Genomic DNA, 18,868 nt, shown 5'->3' with positions numbered 1-18,868 from the left:
GTGTCATAAATATCTTCATTTTTTAATTTAGTTTGTACAACTCAAAAACCTGGTAAGACTGACATATTGCAACTGGTTGATGTCTCTAAAGTCTGTGAATCTATATTTTCCCTCCTCTGTGTCCTTTTCTTTTTCCTTGTCTTTTATTTAAGAAACAAGGTTGCTTTTAGTCACAGAGTCTGCATTTTACAGATTGTGTCTCTGTAGTATTATTTGATATTTTCTCCTGTATTTCCTTGTGTAGAGGTTTGATCAGATCCAGGTTCAATTTTTTTTTTTTTTTGGCAGAGTATTTATTTTTTTTAGAAAAGCTTATTAACCCCTAACAAAATTTACGTTAATGGAAAGTATGTGGAAGATGTGTTGTGTAGCTTTCACTATTTGTGTGATCCACAGTCATATAACATACATAGAACCATTATTACATACTGTTTTCCATCATTCGAGACACCTTCGTGATCAAGGTTATACTGTCACTCATAGGAAGAGGATGCAAACTGCATGTTTGCTCTGTGAACATAAAGTTTGACTTATGGTTCTCTAAGCTCAGGCCATCCGTGTTTATGCTTCTGGAATTACTGAACAAGTACCCATTTTGGCTCTTGACCCACTGATCACCGTAGTTGCATTCTGTATGCTAGAAACTGATACTTGCTGATATTGTTTCATTTTAAAACTATCATTGAAGCTACTTTAATTTATCTGTCATGTTGTACAGGAATCTGTAACAAATTCTGTTGATCGGTAGGAAGACTTGAAAGAAATTATCCCTTATTTTTCTCAAGATCTAATTTTCAAGAAAGGAAAAGTGATGATGTAGTTTAGAGTGGCAGAAAGGTGTTATGTTTGATAAGTTCCTGTTTGAATTGCTGAAGGTGAATGAAAATTATTGTTAAGTGTGGAAAATGTTATAATATGCTGAATAAGAACAGACTTAAAGGTCATTATTAACTTTTAGAAAATATGATACCTGGTCATTCTTTTGGAAAGATAAAATAAAATTGGATCATGTGGATAACTTCGCTTGCATTACCATCAAGAAGAGACTTCACTGGATTATACTTTCTTTACTTATCAAAAAACACTGAAGCATAAATTTGGTAACTTGTATAATATATATATATATTTTCCCCTGTGGTGCTTTTAACTCTCATTTCCTTATTCTGTGTTCATTGTTTGAATCAGAATCCTTCTGTTCCTTTTAGGAACTATTTTAAGAGGCTTTAACCAGGGTACTTTTCATCATTAGTCTGATTCTTATCAGGTTAACTGCTCTTCAGTATTTTGCTTGGTCCTGACACATAGACGATCTTTTACGATCCTCACTCCTTAGTTGAAGACTTTTATTCCCTTCTTGCTATTTCATTTCTAGTGGGGAACCTTACTTATTGGGAGCACTAGAGTGGGAAGAAAGCCCTGAAGATCATGTCAGAGCCTTGGGGAGAAGTTTATAGCCTGTTTATAAAGTTTCTTTCATTTCGTTTTTGTGTGTTCCTACCAACCTATGACAAAAGAAGGAAAAAGCTGAAACCCAAATAACTTTTCCTTTTGAAATGTTTAGAAGAGAAATATTTGGAATTATAGCCTAAAATGAGGGTTTAGCATTAGTCCTGCACAAAGCGTGAGTAATAGTAAATTGACTGTTCTTGTTAATAACCTGATGAGAGAAATTACTCTTATTGGGGAATTTATCTAAAAATAATGTACTTGAATAGATGTATGAAAATAAGCCAAAAAGGTTATTGACAATGTTAGATTTTCCAAGACATAAATCTGTTTTGCTTGTGTAGTGATTAAATGAGTAATGTGTTAAATTTGTTATTTAGAATAGAATTTTTAGCAGATTTTAAAGAAAATACTAAAACTTTTTAATTGAATTACCAGTGTAGATGTAGAAGAGTATACAAATAATAACTGTATAGCTTGATGAATTTTTATGAACTGAACACAACAGGTGACCAAAACTCTGATGGTTAAAGAGAACATTACCTATATTTCCAAAACCCTCCTTATATCCTTCGTAACCATCATCCTGATTTCAAACAGTATAGTTTTTCCTATTTGTTGTATGTAAATGGACTCATATGCTACGTACTCTGTGTTTGGCTTCCTTTGCTCAGTGTTGTGTGTATGAGGTTCATTCATTTTGTAGTTTCTTTATTCTTGTAGAGTATCCAATTATGTGAATTCTAAACTCATTGATTCTATTGTTCATTGTCATTTGAATAGTTAAGGACATTTCTTTTTAAGTTTCAGACTTTTTTTTCAGGCAGTTGTTATCCCTGCCCGGAAACTGTAGATGTGAAGTGCAATTGTGGTAATACAAAGGTGACGGTGCCCTGTGGCCGGGAACGTACCACAAGACCACCCAAGTGCAAAGAGCAATGTAGGTTAGTATGAGGTTCTGCACAGACTTCCATTTGGTGTCTTACAAATTTAAATTCATATTGATTTTAAATATTGTTAGTATTTTAAATTTTGCTTTAATATTCTAAAATATTAATATTCATGGTATTCTTGTTCTGTATGGAATCAGAAGATACATAAATAGATAATTGCACTTTAGATATAATTGTTCAATGATCAAAAGTAATTTAAAAAATTGTACTTTATGATTTAGTCGACCACCAACTTGCCATCATACAAGTCAAGAAAAACATCGCTGTCACTTTGGCTCTTGTCCTCCATGTCATCAACCTTGCCAAAAAGTTTTGGAGAAATGTGGTCACTTGTGTCCTGCTCCATGTCATGATCAAGCATTAATAAAGCAAACTGGCAGGGTAAGGGAATATATTATTAAGAGGTAGTGCATTGCTGTGGGTCATATTTTCTTAATTTTACTTAGTCATTCAACAAGATGATTAAGTACCTGCTGGGTGTTAAGCACTGTGATAAGAGCTGGGGTACAAGGTAAATAAGATTTGATCTTCTGTCTTAGGAAGCTCACGCTATAGAAAAGGCGAGGAACCAATAAACAGATTGTGATAGTCATGTTATGATCCTGATACACATGAGTTTGGCAGTCTTCCTTTATATATTGTGGTTCAGGGTTATAGATATCTTCTGGTTTCCTCAAAGATTCATTCACTTACTCGGTGCATATTTATTGAGTCCTTACTATGTGTTAAGCGTTCTCCTACCTGCTAGGGAGACAACAGTGAACAAATAACGGAGATTACATTCTACTGGTGGAAGCTGGATTTTACAGTTCTGTTTCTCATTCTCCTTTTGGCTAATAAGAAGTAAAGCTACTTTGTCTTTGTTCTGCCATTTAAAAACTGGAGTCTGCCTTAATTTTTAACATCAACTTTGTGTGGAGGGGAATAATCTGATAGAGTATAGATGGAATAAAATATTTCAGTAATTTGTTGGTTACTTGAAAAAATTTCAACCTGCGTGAGCAGAGGATATGTGGAACTATTTTCTTAGATTCTTATATTGGCCATACGATTTAATTCCTCTGCCTTTAAATTTTACGTATTTTACTTGTAGCACCAGCCTACAGGCCCTTGGGAACAGCCTTCTGAGCCAACATTTATTCAGACTGCATTACCTTGTCCTCCATGTCAAGTTCCTATTCCTACGTAAGTATTTTAGAATTTTAACTTAAAAAAAAATTTTTTTTTTTTTACATAGTTCAAAGTGTATTTTAAGTTACCTTCTCCCCTTTGTTCAGTCCATCATTTTTTTTCCAGGCCTAGTCCATAAACCAGTCTCTCCGTCTTCAGCCTCATTCTTTTCTAAGTACATTTTGCATACTGCTTGAAAACCTCTAGATATCTTTTTTTGAGTCTTTCCCCCAGCTGGAGTTTAATGTCCTTGTGAGTTTCCATGGCAACTCACACTTAGAATAATTCATCCAGGAGATCATCATCTGTTAGTTTTCCTGACTGATTCCCATGCTAGTCTGTGAGCTCCTTGAGGACAGAGGAAAGCCAGGTTGTAGGTAAGGCAAACTTGAAGAAAACATTGAAAATCAAAGAAAGTAGTGTTCTGGAATGTAGTGTTCCCAGGAAGTGACCTGGACTGAATTGTAGGAGTCAAACCCTAGGGTAATATGAATCGTGGAATGGTTCATACTTTGAGTAGAGGTTATGGAATATAGGAGTAAAAGAAGCACAGAACTCTGGGAACCAGTGTAAAATTAGAAAACAGGTTGTTGTCTACCATTAAAGTTCCAGACTGAATATTGGTGTGTCTTATGTACCTTTTTAAAGAGACAGTTCTTATTTCCTTTTAAAAGCTCTCACTCGCATTTTGTCCTTCCACATCTTTCTTCTCAGTTTAAGTAGAATGTGTATTTTTATATATTGGTTGTGCAGTCAGGTTGGGAGGCAAAGTGTTGTTGGGAGCTCTATCTACAAACAGTGATTTTAGTCTATAGATTAGTGGAGGGGGAATTCATAGGCACTTAAGTTGTTTGTATAATTGTAGTCAATTATCTTCGAATTCCTTAGTCTGTCTTACAGGAGGATTATTTAACAGATATGCCTATCTTGTTTCCTAAAATATTTAAGGTTGGATTAAATATTTATTAATTAACTTCCTCGATTAATTTCCTCAAAATTAATTAATTTCCTCAAAATCTTAGGTTGGATTAAAATTTTATGACAGTAGAAAACTGCCTGGAATTACTAAGTCATGTTTACTAGGGGTTTAAAGAATTAATTTTAAGTCTTTTCTTTGCACTTGACTGGAATGTGTGACTAAAAGTTCTTTTGGGGGTGTATATATTAAAACATTGTGTTTTACTCTTGAGTCCAGTGTTGTGTTTCCTGCTAACTACTACCATGAATAAGTCTTATATCTTCTCTGTTTGTAAAATAAGGATAGTCAAGGTATTTACAAAGATGTCAGTGGGGAAGAGAGAATTTTTGGTGGTCTTTATCAAAAAATATTTGTTGCATCTAGTAAACAATTTTTTTCTTAAAGTCTGTTTTTTCTGATGTTAGTATAACCACTTCTACCCTCTTTTGGTTACAGTTTACATGGAGGAATGGACAGATTCTTAGAAATGCAAAAACTTCTGAAACTGACTCAAAGAGAAGTAGAAAATCTGAATAAACCTATACCTAGTAAAGAGATTAAACTAGTAACCAAAAACCTACCACAAAGAAAAGCTGAGGACAAGTGACTTTACTGGTGAATTCTACCAAACATTTAAGGAATTAAGACCAATGTTTCACTATGGGAAAACGCTTCCTGACTTACTCAATGAAGCTTGTGTTTCCTTGATACTAAGAGCAGAAAAAGACATCACAAGAAAAGAAAACTATAGATCAGCATTCCTTTTATATATAGGTACAAAAATTCTCAACAAAATACTAACAAACTGAATCCAGCAACATGTAAAAAGAATTGTACATCATAACCAAGTAGAATATATCCCAGAAATAATGAGGTTGATTCAACATATAAAAATCAAAATATCAGAGTAATATTTTATCACAAGAATAAAGGATAATCAGTAGATATGCAGAAAAACGTTTGACAAAATCCTACATACTTTCTAGATAAAAACATTCAACTAACTTGGATAAACGAAATCCCTCAACCTGATAAAGGGCATCAGTGAAAAACCCTTAATCATACTTAATGGTGAAAGACCAAAAGCTTTCCTCTTAAGACCTAGGATATCTGCCCTTGCCCCTTCTATTTATGTTTACATTGTATTAGAGGTGCTAGCCAGAGCTATTAGACTAGAAAAAGAAATAAAAAATGTATTCATACTTGGAATAAAGAAGTAAAACTATTTGTGTTTTTAAGTGACATGATCTTGTATATGAAAAATCCTAAGGAATCCTTATACAAGGCATTAGAGATAGTAAATGAGTTTGGTGAGACTATAAGAAACAGTATACAGAAATCAATTCTATACCCTAGCAATGAACCACTCTGAAAATGAAATTAAGAAAACAATTCTTCCAGTAGCATTAAAAAAGCAACTTTTTTATTTAAAAAATTTAATAAAAGAAATCTGAGATTTTATACACTGAAAACCGTAAGACATTTTTGAAAGAAATTAAAGACCAAAGGCTGTGGTACTGGCATACAGATAGACAAATAGATCAAAGGAATAGAATTGAGAGTCTGCCCATAAATTTAGAAATTTATTTCTAATTAGTTTTTGATAAGGTTACTAAGACAGTTATTTAATAAATGGAAATACATCCCATGTTTGTGAATGGGAAGACTTAATACTGTTAAGGGCACTCCTACAAAATGATCTACAAGTTTAACATATTCTCTGTCAAAATCACAGCTGGCTTTTTTGCAGAAATTGTCCCCATAATGCATATGGAAATGTGAAGGACCTATGATAGCTGAAACAGTCTTGGAAATGAAAAACTCACACTTCCTGATTTTAAACTTATAAAACTGTAGCAGTTAAGAATCTGTGATATTGGTGTAGGGAAAGACATATTGATCGATGGAATAGAATTGAGAGTCCAGAAAGAAACCCATATGTTTATGGTCAATTGATTTTTGACAAGAGTGTCAAAACAATTCAGTGGGAGGAAGAATGTTTTATGTCCACACATGGTGCTGAGAGAATGGATATTCACATTGAAGAAAAATGAATTTGGACCTTTACTTCACAATATATGTAAATATTAACTCAAAATGAATCAAAGATCTAAAAGTAAGAGCAATTAACTCTTAGAAGAAAACATAGGTGTAACCTTTTGTGTCCTTGGGTTAGGCAGTGTTTGTTACATATGACACCTAAAGCATAAGCAACAAAAGAAAAAATAAAGTCAGGGGACATTATTAAGCACAATTTCTTAATTGTGCTTCAAGGACACAATAAAAAAATTGAAAAGACAACCCACAGAATGGGAGAAAAAGTTTGCAAATCATATATCCTGTAAGAATATTATCTGGAATATATAAAGAATTCTTAAACTGAGAAACAAAAAGACAAATAATCCAATTAAAAAATGTGCAAATTCTTTGAATAGACATTACTCTGGAGAAGATGTTACAAATGGCTAGTAAACATGTGAAAAGATGCTCAAGTAATTGTTAGGGCAATGCAAGCAAAACCACATTAAGGTGTCATTTTACACTCACTAGGAAGGCTAAAATAAAAAAGACCTAAGTGTTGGTGAAGATAGGGAGTAGTTGGAACCATCATACATTATTGATGGGAATGTAAAATGGTACAGCTGCTTTGGAAAGCAGTTTGGTAGTTGCTCGGGAAACTAAACTTGGAGTTAACCAATTTTACTCTTAGGACTAAGAGAATTGAAAATAATGTGTTCACAAAAAAACTTGGACATGAATGTTACGATAATAGCATTATTATTAATAGAAAATGGAAGCAAATATCTATCAACTGATGAATGGATAAACAAAATGTGGTATATCCATGCAATGGAATATCATTCAGCTATAAAAATGCATTAATTACTGTTACCTGCTATAATATGGATGGACCTTGAAAACAGTATTCTAAGTGAAAGAGACCAGACATAAAAGGCCATGTAATGTTTGATTCCATTTATATGAAATGTTCAGAATAGGCAAATCCATAGAGACAGTAGTAGATTAGTGGTTGCCAGGGGCTGTGGAATGACTCCTAATAGTTACAGGGTTTCTCTGTTGGTTATGAAAATATGCTCGATACTGGTAATGGTTCCATAACCTTGTGAATATCTACTAAAAATCACTTCTTAAAAGTATAAATTTTATGGTATGTGAGTTTTATCTCAATTTTAAAAAGACAAACCTACACATAAAGATCCCTCTAACTCTGATACAATGATTTTTCAGTGAATGTATAATAAAATTATTATAAAATGTACGTTAAAATTATTACCTGTCACATGAACTATCCAGGTAGTATAATTTCTTTCTTAGGGTAGAATGTTCATGTCTTCTTCTCCCTTATCTACCATTTTTAAACATAATATGACTTTTAATGAAAATTCGGCCATGTGGTAAAAAAATTCTGAACGTATGTGCTATATCATTTATGGTGCCTTTGGCTTCAAGTCCTGAAGAACCTAAATAAAAAGTGACATAGTAACGTTTATGCTTTGCACGGTTAGACTGGAGGTAGAACAGTTCCATGGTTGGTTAAGCTGGTGAATGGAGTGATGCATCATCAAAGGCCAGATTCTATCTATTTCATCCTCAGTGTGTCATCTTTGCCCTCAGGCTATTTGGCTTTCTGATCAACTTCCCATCCAGATAGGAAGTTTCCAAAGAGAAAAACAGAAACTGTTTATGCCTTCTACCATTATCATCTTTTTTTAAAGAGTGAGAAGCCTTTTCCAAAAGCCCCATAACAAAACTCCTTCCACATTTCATTGGTCGAAATAGGATCACAAGATAATTTCTAAACCAGTCCCTGGAAAGGGAAACAATGTTTATTTTTTAGTTTTTTAAGATAGACTTTATCTTTTTTAGAAGACTTTCAGATTTACAGAAAAATTGCACAGAAAAGTAGTACAGAGTTCTCATATGATCCTGCCATGCATAATTTCCCTTGTTACTAACATTTTGCATTTTTTTTTTGGTACAGTTTTTTACAATTGAGGAACTGATATTGCATAATAATAATATTATGAACTAAAGTCCATAGTTTACAATTAGGGTTTACTTTGTGTTGGATGGTTCTATGAGGTTTGATAAATGCGTGATCTCATGTATCCACTATCCACCATTACAGTAGTATACAGAATAGTTTCACTGCCCTAAAAATGTCCTGTGTTATACTTGTTCACCCCTTCACTTTCCTCTCCCACAAGCTGCTGATAGCCGTTGATCTTTTTAATTTCTGTATAGTTTTGCCTTTTCCAGAATGCCACATAGTTGTAATCATACAGTTTGTAGCCTTTTCAGCATATATCATGTAGCAATATGCATTTAAGTTTCCTCTGTGTCTTTTTATGTCTTGGTAGCTCATTTCTTTTTATTGCTGAATAATATTCCATTGTATGAACATACCACAGTTTACCCATTCACCTAATGAAGGACATTTTGGTTGCTTCCAAATTTTGACAGTTATGAAGAAAGCTGCTATAAGCATTCATGTGTAGATTTTGCTGGATCAAATGGTAAGCCTAGTGTAGCTTTGTAAGACACTGCCAAACCATCTAACAAGGTGGCTGTACCATGTTGCATTCTCATCAGCAGTGAGAGTGCCTGTTGCCCTGTATTCTTGCCAGCATATGCTACTGTCCATGTTTTGGGTTTTAGTCATTCTAAAAGGTGTGCAGTGGCATCTCATTTTAATTGGCAGTTTTCTAATGACCCATGATGTTCAGTATCTTTTCATATGTTTATTTGCTGCCTGTATATCTTCTTTGGAAGGTGAGGTGTCTGTTCTGTCTTCAAATCTTGACCATTTTTTAATTGGGTTGTTTGCTTTCTTATTGAGTTTTAAGAATTTTTTTTTTTACATTTTGGATACAATCCCTCTCCCAGATACATGTTTTCCAAATACTTTTGCCAGTCTGTGGCTTTTCATTGAAGTGTTTTCATTTAGCACTTTCGTCTAAGTGTTTTTCACAAGGCAGATGTTTTGGTTTAATAAAGTCTAGCTTAACTATTTTTCTTCTGGAGATCATTTTTTGGTTGTAGAATCTAAAAAAATCATCATTAAATCCAAATCACCTAGATTTTCTCCTATGTTTATAATTTCGTTTTCTGTGTCAATGTCTTTTTTCCACCACCAAACATTTGTTGAGAAGACTATCCCTTCTCTATTTGGTTGCGTTTTTCCTTTGTCAGAGATCATTCGACTATATTTATTTAGGTCTGTTCCTGGGCTTTCTGTTCTGGTCCATTCTGTTAGCAGTACCATACTGTCTTTTTTTTTTTTTTTTTTAAGGTTTTATTTATTTATTTGACAGAGAGAGAGACAGCCAGCGAGAGAGGGAACACAAGCAGGGGGAGTGGGAGAGGAAGAAGCAGGCTCACAGCGGGGGAGCCTGATGTGGGGCTTGATCCCATAACGCTGGGATCACGCCCTGAGCCGAAGGCAGACGCTTAACCGCTGTGCCACCCAAGCGCCCCAGTACCATACTGTCTTAATCATTGTAGCTTTATAGTATGTCTTTACGTTGGGTAGTGTCAGTACTGTATTGTTCTTCAGTACTGTATTTGGCTATCTTGGGTTTTTGTTTTACTGCATAAACCTTAGAATCAGTTTGTTGGTGTCCACTACTAATAACTTGCTGGGTTTTGATTAGAAATGTGTTGAATCTAGATCAAGTTGAGGAAGAAACAACATTTTAACAATATTTGTATCTTCCTATCAGTGAACATGGGATATCTCATAATTTATTTAGGTTATCTTTGATTTCTTTCATCAGTGTTTTGTAGTTTTGCTCATATAGATCACGTATATATTTTGTTAGATTTGTATCTGTTTCATTTTTTGTGCTAATATAAATGGTGTTATGTTTTAAATTTCAAATTCCAGTTGTTCATTGCTGGTATATAGAAGAGCAATTGGTTTTTGTAGGTTAACTTTGTATCCTGCAATTTTTCTATAATCACTATTTCCATATGTGTTTATTTTAAATTCTTTCTAAAACTAGTAGACTTAGCACCTTTGCTTTAGATAATCTTTTTGAATTTGTAACGTTTTCATTTTATTTTTTTCTTGCAGAGAATGTCTTGGGAAGCATGAGGTGAGTTATTGGCACAGATTTTAACTAAAGCTTATAATCTATGCTGCTTCTGTCGAGGATTGTTAGAAACGACAAAGTCAAAGTTTTGTTTTTTTAGTGCTTTAAAAAGTACTAGAGTTTATCTGCAAATGTTTTTTTTAGGGATTTACTTTATTTATTTTAGAGCAGGAGAGAGAGCTCATACGTGCCAGTGGGGAAGGGGCAGAGGGAGAGGGAGAGAAGCAGACTCCCCACTGAGCAGGGAACCTGACAGGGGGCTTGATCCCAAGAGCCTGAGATCATGACCTGAGCCGAAATTAAGAGTCCAATGCTCAATCAACTCAGCCACCCAGGCGCCCTTCTGCTGATTTTTAAAATATACTGTGCTTTTGGGTATTAGCCTATGTATATGTGGTCACTATAGATAGCATCATTATATTGAATTTCCCTTTTAGGAATAGAATGTCTTGCTTCTTGGCATTCATTTTTTGGATTTTTTGATAGGTTACTTTGATTTTGAAAATAACTATTATTAATGAAAATGCATAGACCTTTATGAAACTTGTTCTCAAGTGATATCAGAGTCATTTCAGAAACATGGGTCCAGAAGGTTTTGTGTGTGTTGCTAATTTTTTTTTTTTTTTTTAAGGTGAGTCCATTACCATGCCATGCTGTAGGACCCTACTCTTGTAAGAGAGTATGTGGACGGACCTTAGATTGTCAGAATCATACGTGTATGAAAGAATGCCACAAAGTAACTGAAATTGATGCCTGCGTTGGCAAAAACAAGGTAATATCCTTAGGTTGAATATACATGTGCCTATAGTGTGCCTGCAACATTTTTTTGGATGATTATGCCATAAATATTTTTCCGCTTTGTTAGAACTTTTTTCTTCTTTCTTGCCCTCATCCCTTCTCCTCCCTTGCCTCTCTTAATACAACCAACTTTGACAGCTTGGTGTATGTTTCTCTTTGTGCTAGCTCATGAGAATAAGCTTTCTAATGTTCTCTTTACATACTGTACCTGTGTTAATACATAGGCTTTGATTTTATGATAAAAGTACAGAAATTATGTCTATTTAGATAGTAGGTAGCAGTATCACTTCCACTTCTATCCATTTATATCTCTGGCTTTAGTCTGGAGCCTTTGTTCTCAGCAATTTTTTAAACCTAACATCTGTGATAGGCAATGTTCACAATGTTAATAAATTCCTAATTGTTCATTGGAAATAAAGTAATAGCATCACAGATGTAGGGCATGTGTGTGTGAAATTCACTAAGAGGGTTTTACAAAGCATATGAGAAGTCAGCCATTGCAAGATCTCTAAAATTGCCATTTTACAAGGAAAAATAAATGGAGCTAATCAAATTTTAAATGATACTAAACTTTATTTTTGAACATTTAAATTCGTCGACACATAATATAAAACAACAAAATTATTTTCAATAGCAATAAAATGTGCAAGATTCCTATTAAAACAGAGATACAGATAGTCTCCTGTTCTGAATTGCCTAGGCCATATGAAAGGTTCTGGCCAAGAAAATATAGGCAAAATGTTTTTCATCTCCAAGAATAATAAGGGAAATCTTTATTTATCATTAACCACTCTACTTTTTCTCTACTTCTGTGATTGAGGAGGTTGTTATGTCCCATGTGATACAGTTAAAAGCTAACAAACCCTCCATCCTCCAGTGTCCCAGAATGATTGACTTGCCAGAGTCCCCTGCCAGGCTACATTCGACATGGTGTGTAAATAAAAAATAAACTTTCATTATATAAAAAATTATATATTTTAAAAATATTTGATTTTTTTTGTAGACTTCCATTCTTTAGGGAATCATTATTAGCAAGTGTGTTTAAAGAGGAATAAGCAAAAATTTTAAGATTCATTTTTTTAAATAACATTAAATTTACTAATGTTTAAGCTATTAATATGAATTGTATGTTTTTGAAAATTTCACTTGCATTTTTGTTTTTTTGGTCTTTGATTTGGTGATTATAAAGCATGATAACCTAAGCATCCGTAGTGTCATTCTTGCTTATGTGCAGACATGTTAATATATTCCTTATAATTTCTTCATCAGTCCATGCTTTGATCCTTAATAAAAATGTATGCATCATAAAATGAAAAAGATATTGGAATTATAAAATCATACTAATTTAATAATTCAAAACCACTTTAACTCATGAGATTATAGCTGCTGTATGGCTTTCCTCCTCTGGATTTCTAGAACATCAAATGAGTTGGGAAGAAACTCACTTCAAGAGCTGATACGACACTGGTTGGGGAATTATCTTGGATTATCCCAGTATTGCTTCATGGGCAGTGGCTGTGGTAAAATATGGGTTATAAGTTATGTGCAGTTCTCCTTAATTTAGCTACAAGTCCATCTTTATCTCCCACTCAAGGAAGGCTGATGCAGTGCAAGTGAGTGAAAATTACATTATTTGGGGGATAACTTTGCAGTTGTTCTAATTTATATATTAAAAATGAGATAATTCGTAAACTCTTTAAAATAAATTCTTTACTGTAATCTCTCCATTGAGACCCACTGGAGAAGATCTCCTTGTATGTCTCTCTTGACCCAAATGGCTCTGGAATTACTAATGTAGTTTCTACCTTGAATTGTAGCACAGAGCCTACAACATAGCAGGTACTTAAAAGTGTTTATTGAATTGACTGGAATCAAAACTCTTCTGCTTTCTTATCTCTATTCTGGTCTCTTTCCCTGGCTTTACCGGCAGATCTCAGTCCAATCAAGGCTATTCTTACAGGCACTGCCTCTGATTGGTACCATTAGCAACAATATATCCCTATTGTCTAACTCATTGACTGGAGTGAGTGGAACAGTGGTTAACTGGGGAAAGGTGTGAGGCTGGTGGCAAATGAAGTGTGTGTATTTCCCAAGCAAACCTGGGCACAAATATTTTTGAGTGACTGAAAGAAGAAATAATGAAGATAGTCTTTTCTCTTTGGGAAAAATCTGTACCAAAAATAAATAAAAAAAGAAAATATATGTACATAATCACACATAGGCACATATATTTCTTATATAATTACATATGTGACAGACCCTTGCTCCGAAGTGTTGTCTCTGTGATGGGCATCACCTGTAATCTTGTTGGAAATGCAAAACCTCAGGTCTCATCGCGGTATTTTAACGATTGCTAAGTGATTGATCATGCACAAAAATGTCTGAGAATCACTGTTAATGGCAATGTGTGTGATGTGTGATGTTTCATTGATTAAAAAAAAAAAGAATTTTGTTATAATCATCAAACTTGCTAAGAGGTTGGAACTTAATTGTTCCAGCCATTAAAAACAAGGGATAATTTTGTAATGTGATAGAGTACTAATTATCAGTACAATGACAATCTTATGACAATATGTAAATGTTGAACACCTTAAATTTACAAAATGTCAAATACATGTTAATAAAACGGGAAAAAAAGAATTTTACTTATCAAGATTTATTTTCCAGTTTGTAGTAGTAACCCAAATGTTTATTCTGCTTTCCTTCTCATCATCTCATTGCTTATGAGCAGGGAGACAGGATTGCTGTCTGCCCTGGATTTCCAGATGTCCGATGAATCAGAAAAAACTCATTGTAAAAGCTGATATGACTGATTGGGGAATTATTGTGGATTATCCCAGTATTGCTCCCTGGGTTAAAATTTGTTTTCTCTTTTTTAAAGGAGAACGTATAAGATATTTGGCAAGCAGGCATGCTGTATTTCTGAATTAAGATAGTTTCTTCTAGAATCTAGAACTTGATATTGGAAGTGATCCAAGAAGATAGCTTAGCAAGTACAGATTTAGTGATTTTTTTCCCTCATAATTGGAAGGAAGGAGCCTCATATCATCAGTATAATTCTTCGTTTGCAGATAGGGAAATTGAAGGTTGTCAAGTGACTTGTTCATGATCCTATAACAGGAGAGTAGTAATCAGAAAGTAGTAGTATCGCTGATGTCTTACTCCCAGCCCAGTATGTTCTTCTGTTCATGTTATTTAAGTGAAAGATTATTGCAGGTGTGCCGTATAGCCAGGAAAAAACAAGTGAAACAGACTGTGTCATCTTTGATTATATTTGCATATTTTGACATCCATTGCCTATCTTTCTCCTAGTCTTTCCCATTTCAGAAAGTTGTATTACCAGTTTTACCCCATTCTGCAGATGAAAGACAGGAACATTGCTTGATTTCTTTCTTCATTATCCTTGTCTCACAACATACCTTGTCAGGTTTATCTTCAAATTACACCCCTGAATCTGACCATTTCTTATAACCTCTACCACTAACATCCTCATCCAGGCCTCCATCATCTCTTCCCTAGAGATGCCTGTAGTAGTCTCCCAGACAACTTCTCTACTCCCACTTTTATCTTACTGTATCAGCTAGATTCATCTTTTAAAAACATAAGTAAAAAAAAAAAAAAAAAAGTCAGTTGTGTCATCTCCCTGCTCAAAACCCATCAGTAGCTTTCAGTTACTCTCAGGATAAAATCCAAGTGCCTTGTGACGGCCTATAAGGCTTTATAATGATCTAACTTCTGACTACCTTTCCCATCTCTTCACTCATCACTCACTTGCTCATTTCTACTTCTGTTCTTGCTGTTTTTGGAATATTCCAAATTTGTTCTACATCAGAGCCCTTACACTTAGTGTTCTTTTCTCTGGGACTCTACATTCTTATGGCTCTCTCCTTTATATGTTCTGTTCAAACATGAGCTTTATCAGATAGGCTTCCATCTTATTGTTCCTGTTAACCTGCTTTATCTTTTTTCAGAGTATTTTTGAAGACATTCTCTTACATTCTTTACCTCCCCCATTTAAATTTTAGTTTCTTAGGTCAGGGATCTCTCCCATTTTCCATATTCCCAGCGTGTGAATAATTCCTGGCATATGATGCTGAAAGTGTGTAGAATAAATGAATATACTTTTAAAAATAAAAAATAGGAATTCTTTATAGAAGAATGTTTCATAATTGAAACACTTTTCCTTTTTAATCCTATATGTCAAAAATAGCTTAGATTTGGGGCGCCTGGGTGGCACAGCGGTTAAGCATCTGCCTTCGGCTCAGGGCGTGATCCTGGCGTTGTGGGATCGAGCCCCACATCAGGCTCCTCCGCTATGAGCCTGCTTCTTCCTCTCCTACTCCCCCTGCTTGTGTTCCCTCTCTCGCTGGCTGTCTCTATCTCTGTCAAATAAATAAATAAAATCTTTAAAAAAAAATAGCTTAGATTTTTATTGACGTAATCACTCTTGTAATCATGGCTATACTTCGGAATGATAACAAAATTTTTAAACTTTAAGACTTAGTGTTCATGTCTGTAGCTTTCTTTATCTCACATATGACATGTGAAGATAAATAATAGCCTGCAATAACAATTTTTAAATTTCGTTAGTAGGTAGATGGTAGTTAAATTATTAAATTACTAGAGTTGAGTTACACTGAGGTACATTTATTTGTAAATGTGACATAATTTTGGTCCACTGAAGTGCATTAAAACATAAGCTGCTGGTCATTCTCCTTTTTCCCCTCTATGCATGTTTCTCTTTGGCAAGATGAGAGCAGTATCTCCAGAACATTGAATGCTTTGGGAATTTTTATTTATGTATTAACAGAATGTTGATTTCTTTAGTTTGGTGGTGATCATGTTTGTTGGCTGGAAATGAATTTACAACGTTTTGTTTTTTTTCTGCTACGGACTATTCTTTAGGAAGTAATTTACATTTTTAGTGGGAATACTTGTAATCAAGTATAATTTCAAGATGAGGCAGTTTGATTTTTGTAGACATAAAAATCTTTGTGAATAGTGGTCATATTGATAATCTTGCTGTTCTTCATTTTGAAAATGTATTTTTTTCATTTTAAATATTTTTAAAAGAGTGAAAGCATGCATCATTTTATTAACTGTATGCCTAAGAGCTGCAAAAGTACTTTTTTTTAATGGGATACGTAAATTTTATAATTTTAATGTATAGAAATGTTAGACTTCTGTACTTAGATTATTTATTTCCTTACTACCTATCAGGCTGGCCCAGAATGCCTTCGGTGTGAAGAAGGGTGCTCTAAATCACGGCCCCTGGGTTGTCCCCATCCATGTGTTTTGCCGTGTCATCCTGGAGAATGTCCTCCTTGTGTTCAGATGCTTAGAATAAAATGTCACTGCAAGATCACAAGCCTATATGTGGAATGTAGGTAAGTGGACTGAAGAAATATTCTTGTTTTACTATAATTATTTTTAACCAGTATCTTTTTATGATTCAGAACCCTATAAAGAGTACTTTAAGGAATATTGTTCGGTGTCGCCTGTAGATGCTAGAAGCCTAGATTTTCCAGGAGAGAGACCTGAAATGTAGAAAGAAATGTAGAACACTTCACCTTCTAGATACTTAACTCTGATTTCAAAGACAATTATGCTTTTTTTTTTCCATTTGGGGATTCTGTATAAGATTTTTTAAGGAAAAAAGTTGTATCACTGCTTTAAAAAATATAGAAACATTCCTATAGCAGATTGCTCAAGTAACAGTGTCAAACTAGAATTTTGTTGGATGAAAAGTTGATGTGCACATAGTTACTGAGGCATAATTTTTAAATTATAGACTTTTACAAATGTAGCTGTTATGGCATTTGTCATACTAGGCTATGATTTCTATATTTTCTTTATTTAAAAAATGTACACTTATAAAATGCATGTTTTTGCTTGTGGATTATGTGGAGGGGGAAAAAAATCCCCATTATTTTCTATAACATAATTTACTAACTTGTTGAGCTCCAGTCACCCAAGTTTGTAAAGTGGGCTCTTTGCAAGTGTATTTTCCTGAAGTTAAATTTGGAAATATGACTTTGTTTCTGATTTTTTGAACATAAGTAGTTTTTGAAAAATGCCTGTGAATATTAACTTAAATTTGTTTTTGTCATTTATATTCTAGGCTTATGTTTTGTTAAATTGGAGATGTCAAATTTTATTCTTTTTAAATATGAGAATTATTTTGTTGAAGTTTTAAGAATAATATACTACTTTAGCTTTAGAACTTTGGTAGGGAGAGTGAAGAGGGCAATTTTGCTTTTTTAATGAGTGATACTGAGGAAAGAGGTTTTCTTTGGTCTTGCAGGGCCTAAATTTCTCTTTCTTCCTTCTTTTTCCCTTTGTCATATAGTCTCCAAAGGGTGACTTTACCTTTTTACCTTCTTATCCAAAGTGTTGCCTTTCCAAGATTGGCTCCTTGATTCTTGTGCAGTTTTTAAAGTTTCTTCCCATAGTTAGTGCTCTGATATATCAAGACTTTTTCACATCTGGGTGGACTTTCTCTTTCTGGTGTGATGTTAGCTCAGTTGCCCTCTTCTCTTTTCTGCTCAGTTTTTCCAGAACTCTGCTGGTTCTCTGAAATGATTTGCTGAGGGAGCTTGAGAAATAGCTCTGCTATGAATTAGTATTTATTTTTCTACTTAAAGGTAATTTTGAAATTTGTAGAAAATTCAGAAATTTGTATCTTCTAGTTATGTGGAGGTTATGGGATTTGAAGTGTATGTTTTTCAGCAGAATACACATTCTTTTCAAGGGTACGTTGAACATTCTTCAGAATAGATCATACATTAGGTTACAAAAGAGGCCTCAACAACTACAAAAAGATTAAAGTCATATCATGCACCTTTTCTGACCACAAGGCTATGAAACTAGAAGTCAACCACAAGAAAAAAAATCTGGAAAAACCACAAATAAATGGAGGTTAAAGAACATGCTATTAAACAATGATGGGTCAACCAGGAAACCAAAGGAGAAATAAAAAAAAAAAAATACATAGAAACAAATGAAAATGAAAGCACAATGGTCCAAAACCTTTGGGATGTAGCAAAAGCCATCCTAAGAGGGAAGAATATAGCAATACAGGCCTACCTCAAGAAGCAAGAAAAATCTCAAATAACCAACCTAACCTTACACCTAGAAAAATAGAAAAGGAACTAGAAAAATAACAACAAATGAAGCCTAAAGCCAGCAGAAGGAAGGAAATAATAGAGATTAGAGCAGAAAAAATTATATAGAAAATAAAATAGAACAGATCAATGAAATAAGGAGCTGGTTCTTTGAAAAAAAATTAATAAAATTGATAAACCTCTAACCAGACTTAATCGAAAAGAAAAGAGAAAGGACCCAAATAAATCACAAATGAGGAGCAATAACAACCAATATCACAGAAATACAAACAATTAGAGTATAATGAAAAACTCTATGCCAAT

General features: G+C 33.9%; 1 protein-coding gene across 8 annotated transcripts in view; it reads left to right on the top strand.

Moving 5' to 3' along the window:
- The window catches only part of NFXL1 (nuclear transcription factor, X-box binding like 1), a 70,915-nt gene that overhangs the window by 33,139 nt on the left and 18,908 nt on the right, over positions 1-18,868 (top strand). For all 8 annotated transcript variants that reach the window (XM_026508843.4, XM_026508841.4, XM_026508839.4 and 5 more), the window contains exons 13-18: positions 2,270-2,390; positions 2,621-2,780; positions 3,493-3,584; positions 10,625-10,646; positions 11,275-11,415; positions 16,662-16,828. In XM_026508843.4, coding sequence (XP_026364628.3) covers positions 2,270-2,390; positions 2,621-2,780; positions 3,493-3,584; positions 10,625-10,646; positions 11,275-11,415; positions 16,662-16,828 — 703 coding nt within the window. The remainder of the gene's footprint in view (positions 1-2,269; positions 2,391-2,620; positions 2,781-3,492; positions 3,585-10,624; positions 10,647-11,274; positions 11,416-16,661; positions 16,829-18,868) is intronic.

Source organism: Ursus arctos, unplaced genomic scaffold, assembly GCF_023065955.2.
Source record: "Ursus arctos isolate Adak ecotype North America unplaced genomic scaffold, UrsArc2.0 scaffold_9, whole genome shotgun sequence".
NCBI lineage: Eukaryota > Metazoa > Chordata > Mammalia > Carnivora > Ursidae > Ursus > Ursus arctos.
Note: the sequence above shows the minus strand (reverse complement) of the source record. Positions and strands in the feature narration are given on the sequence as shown.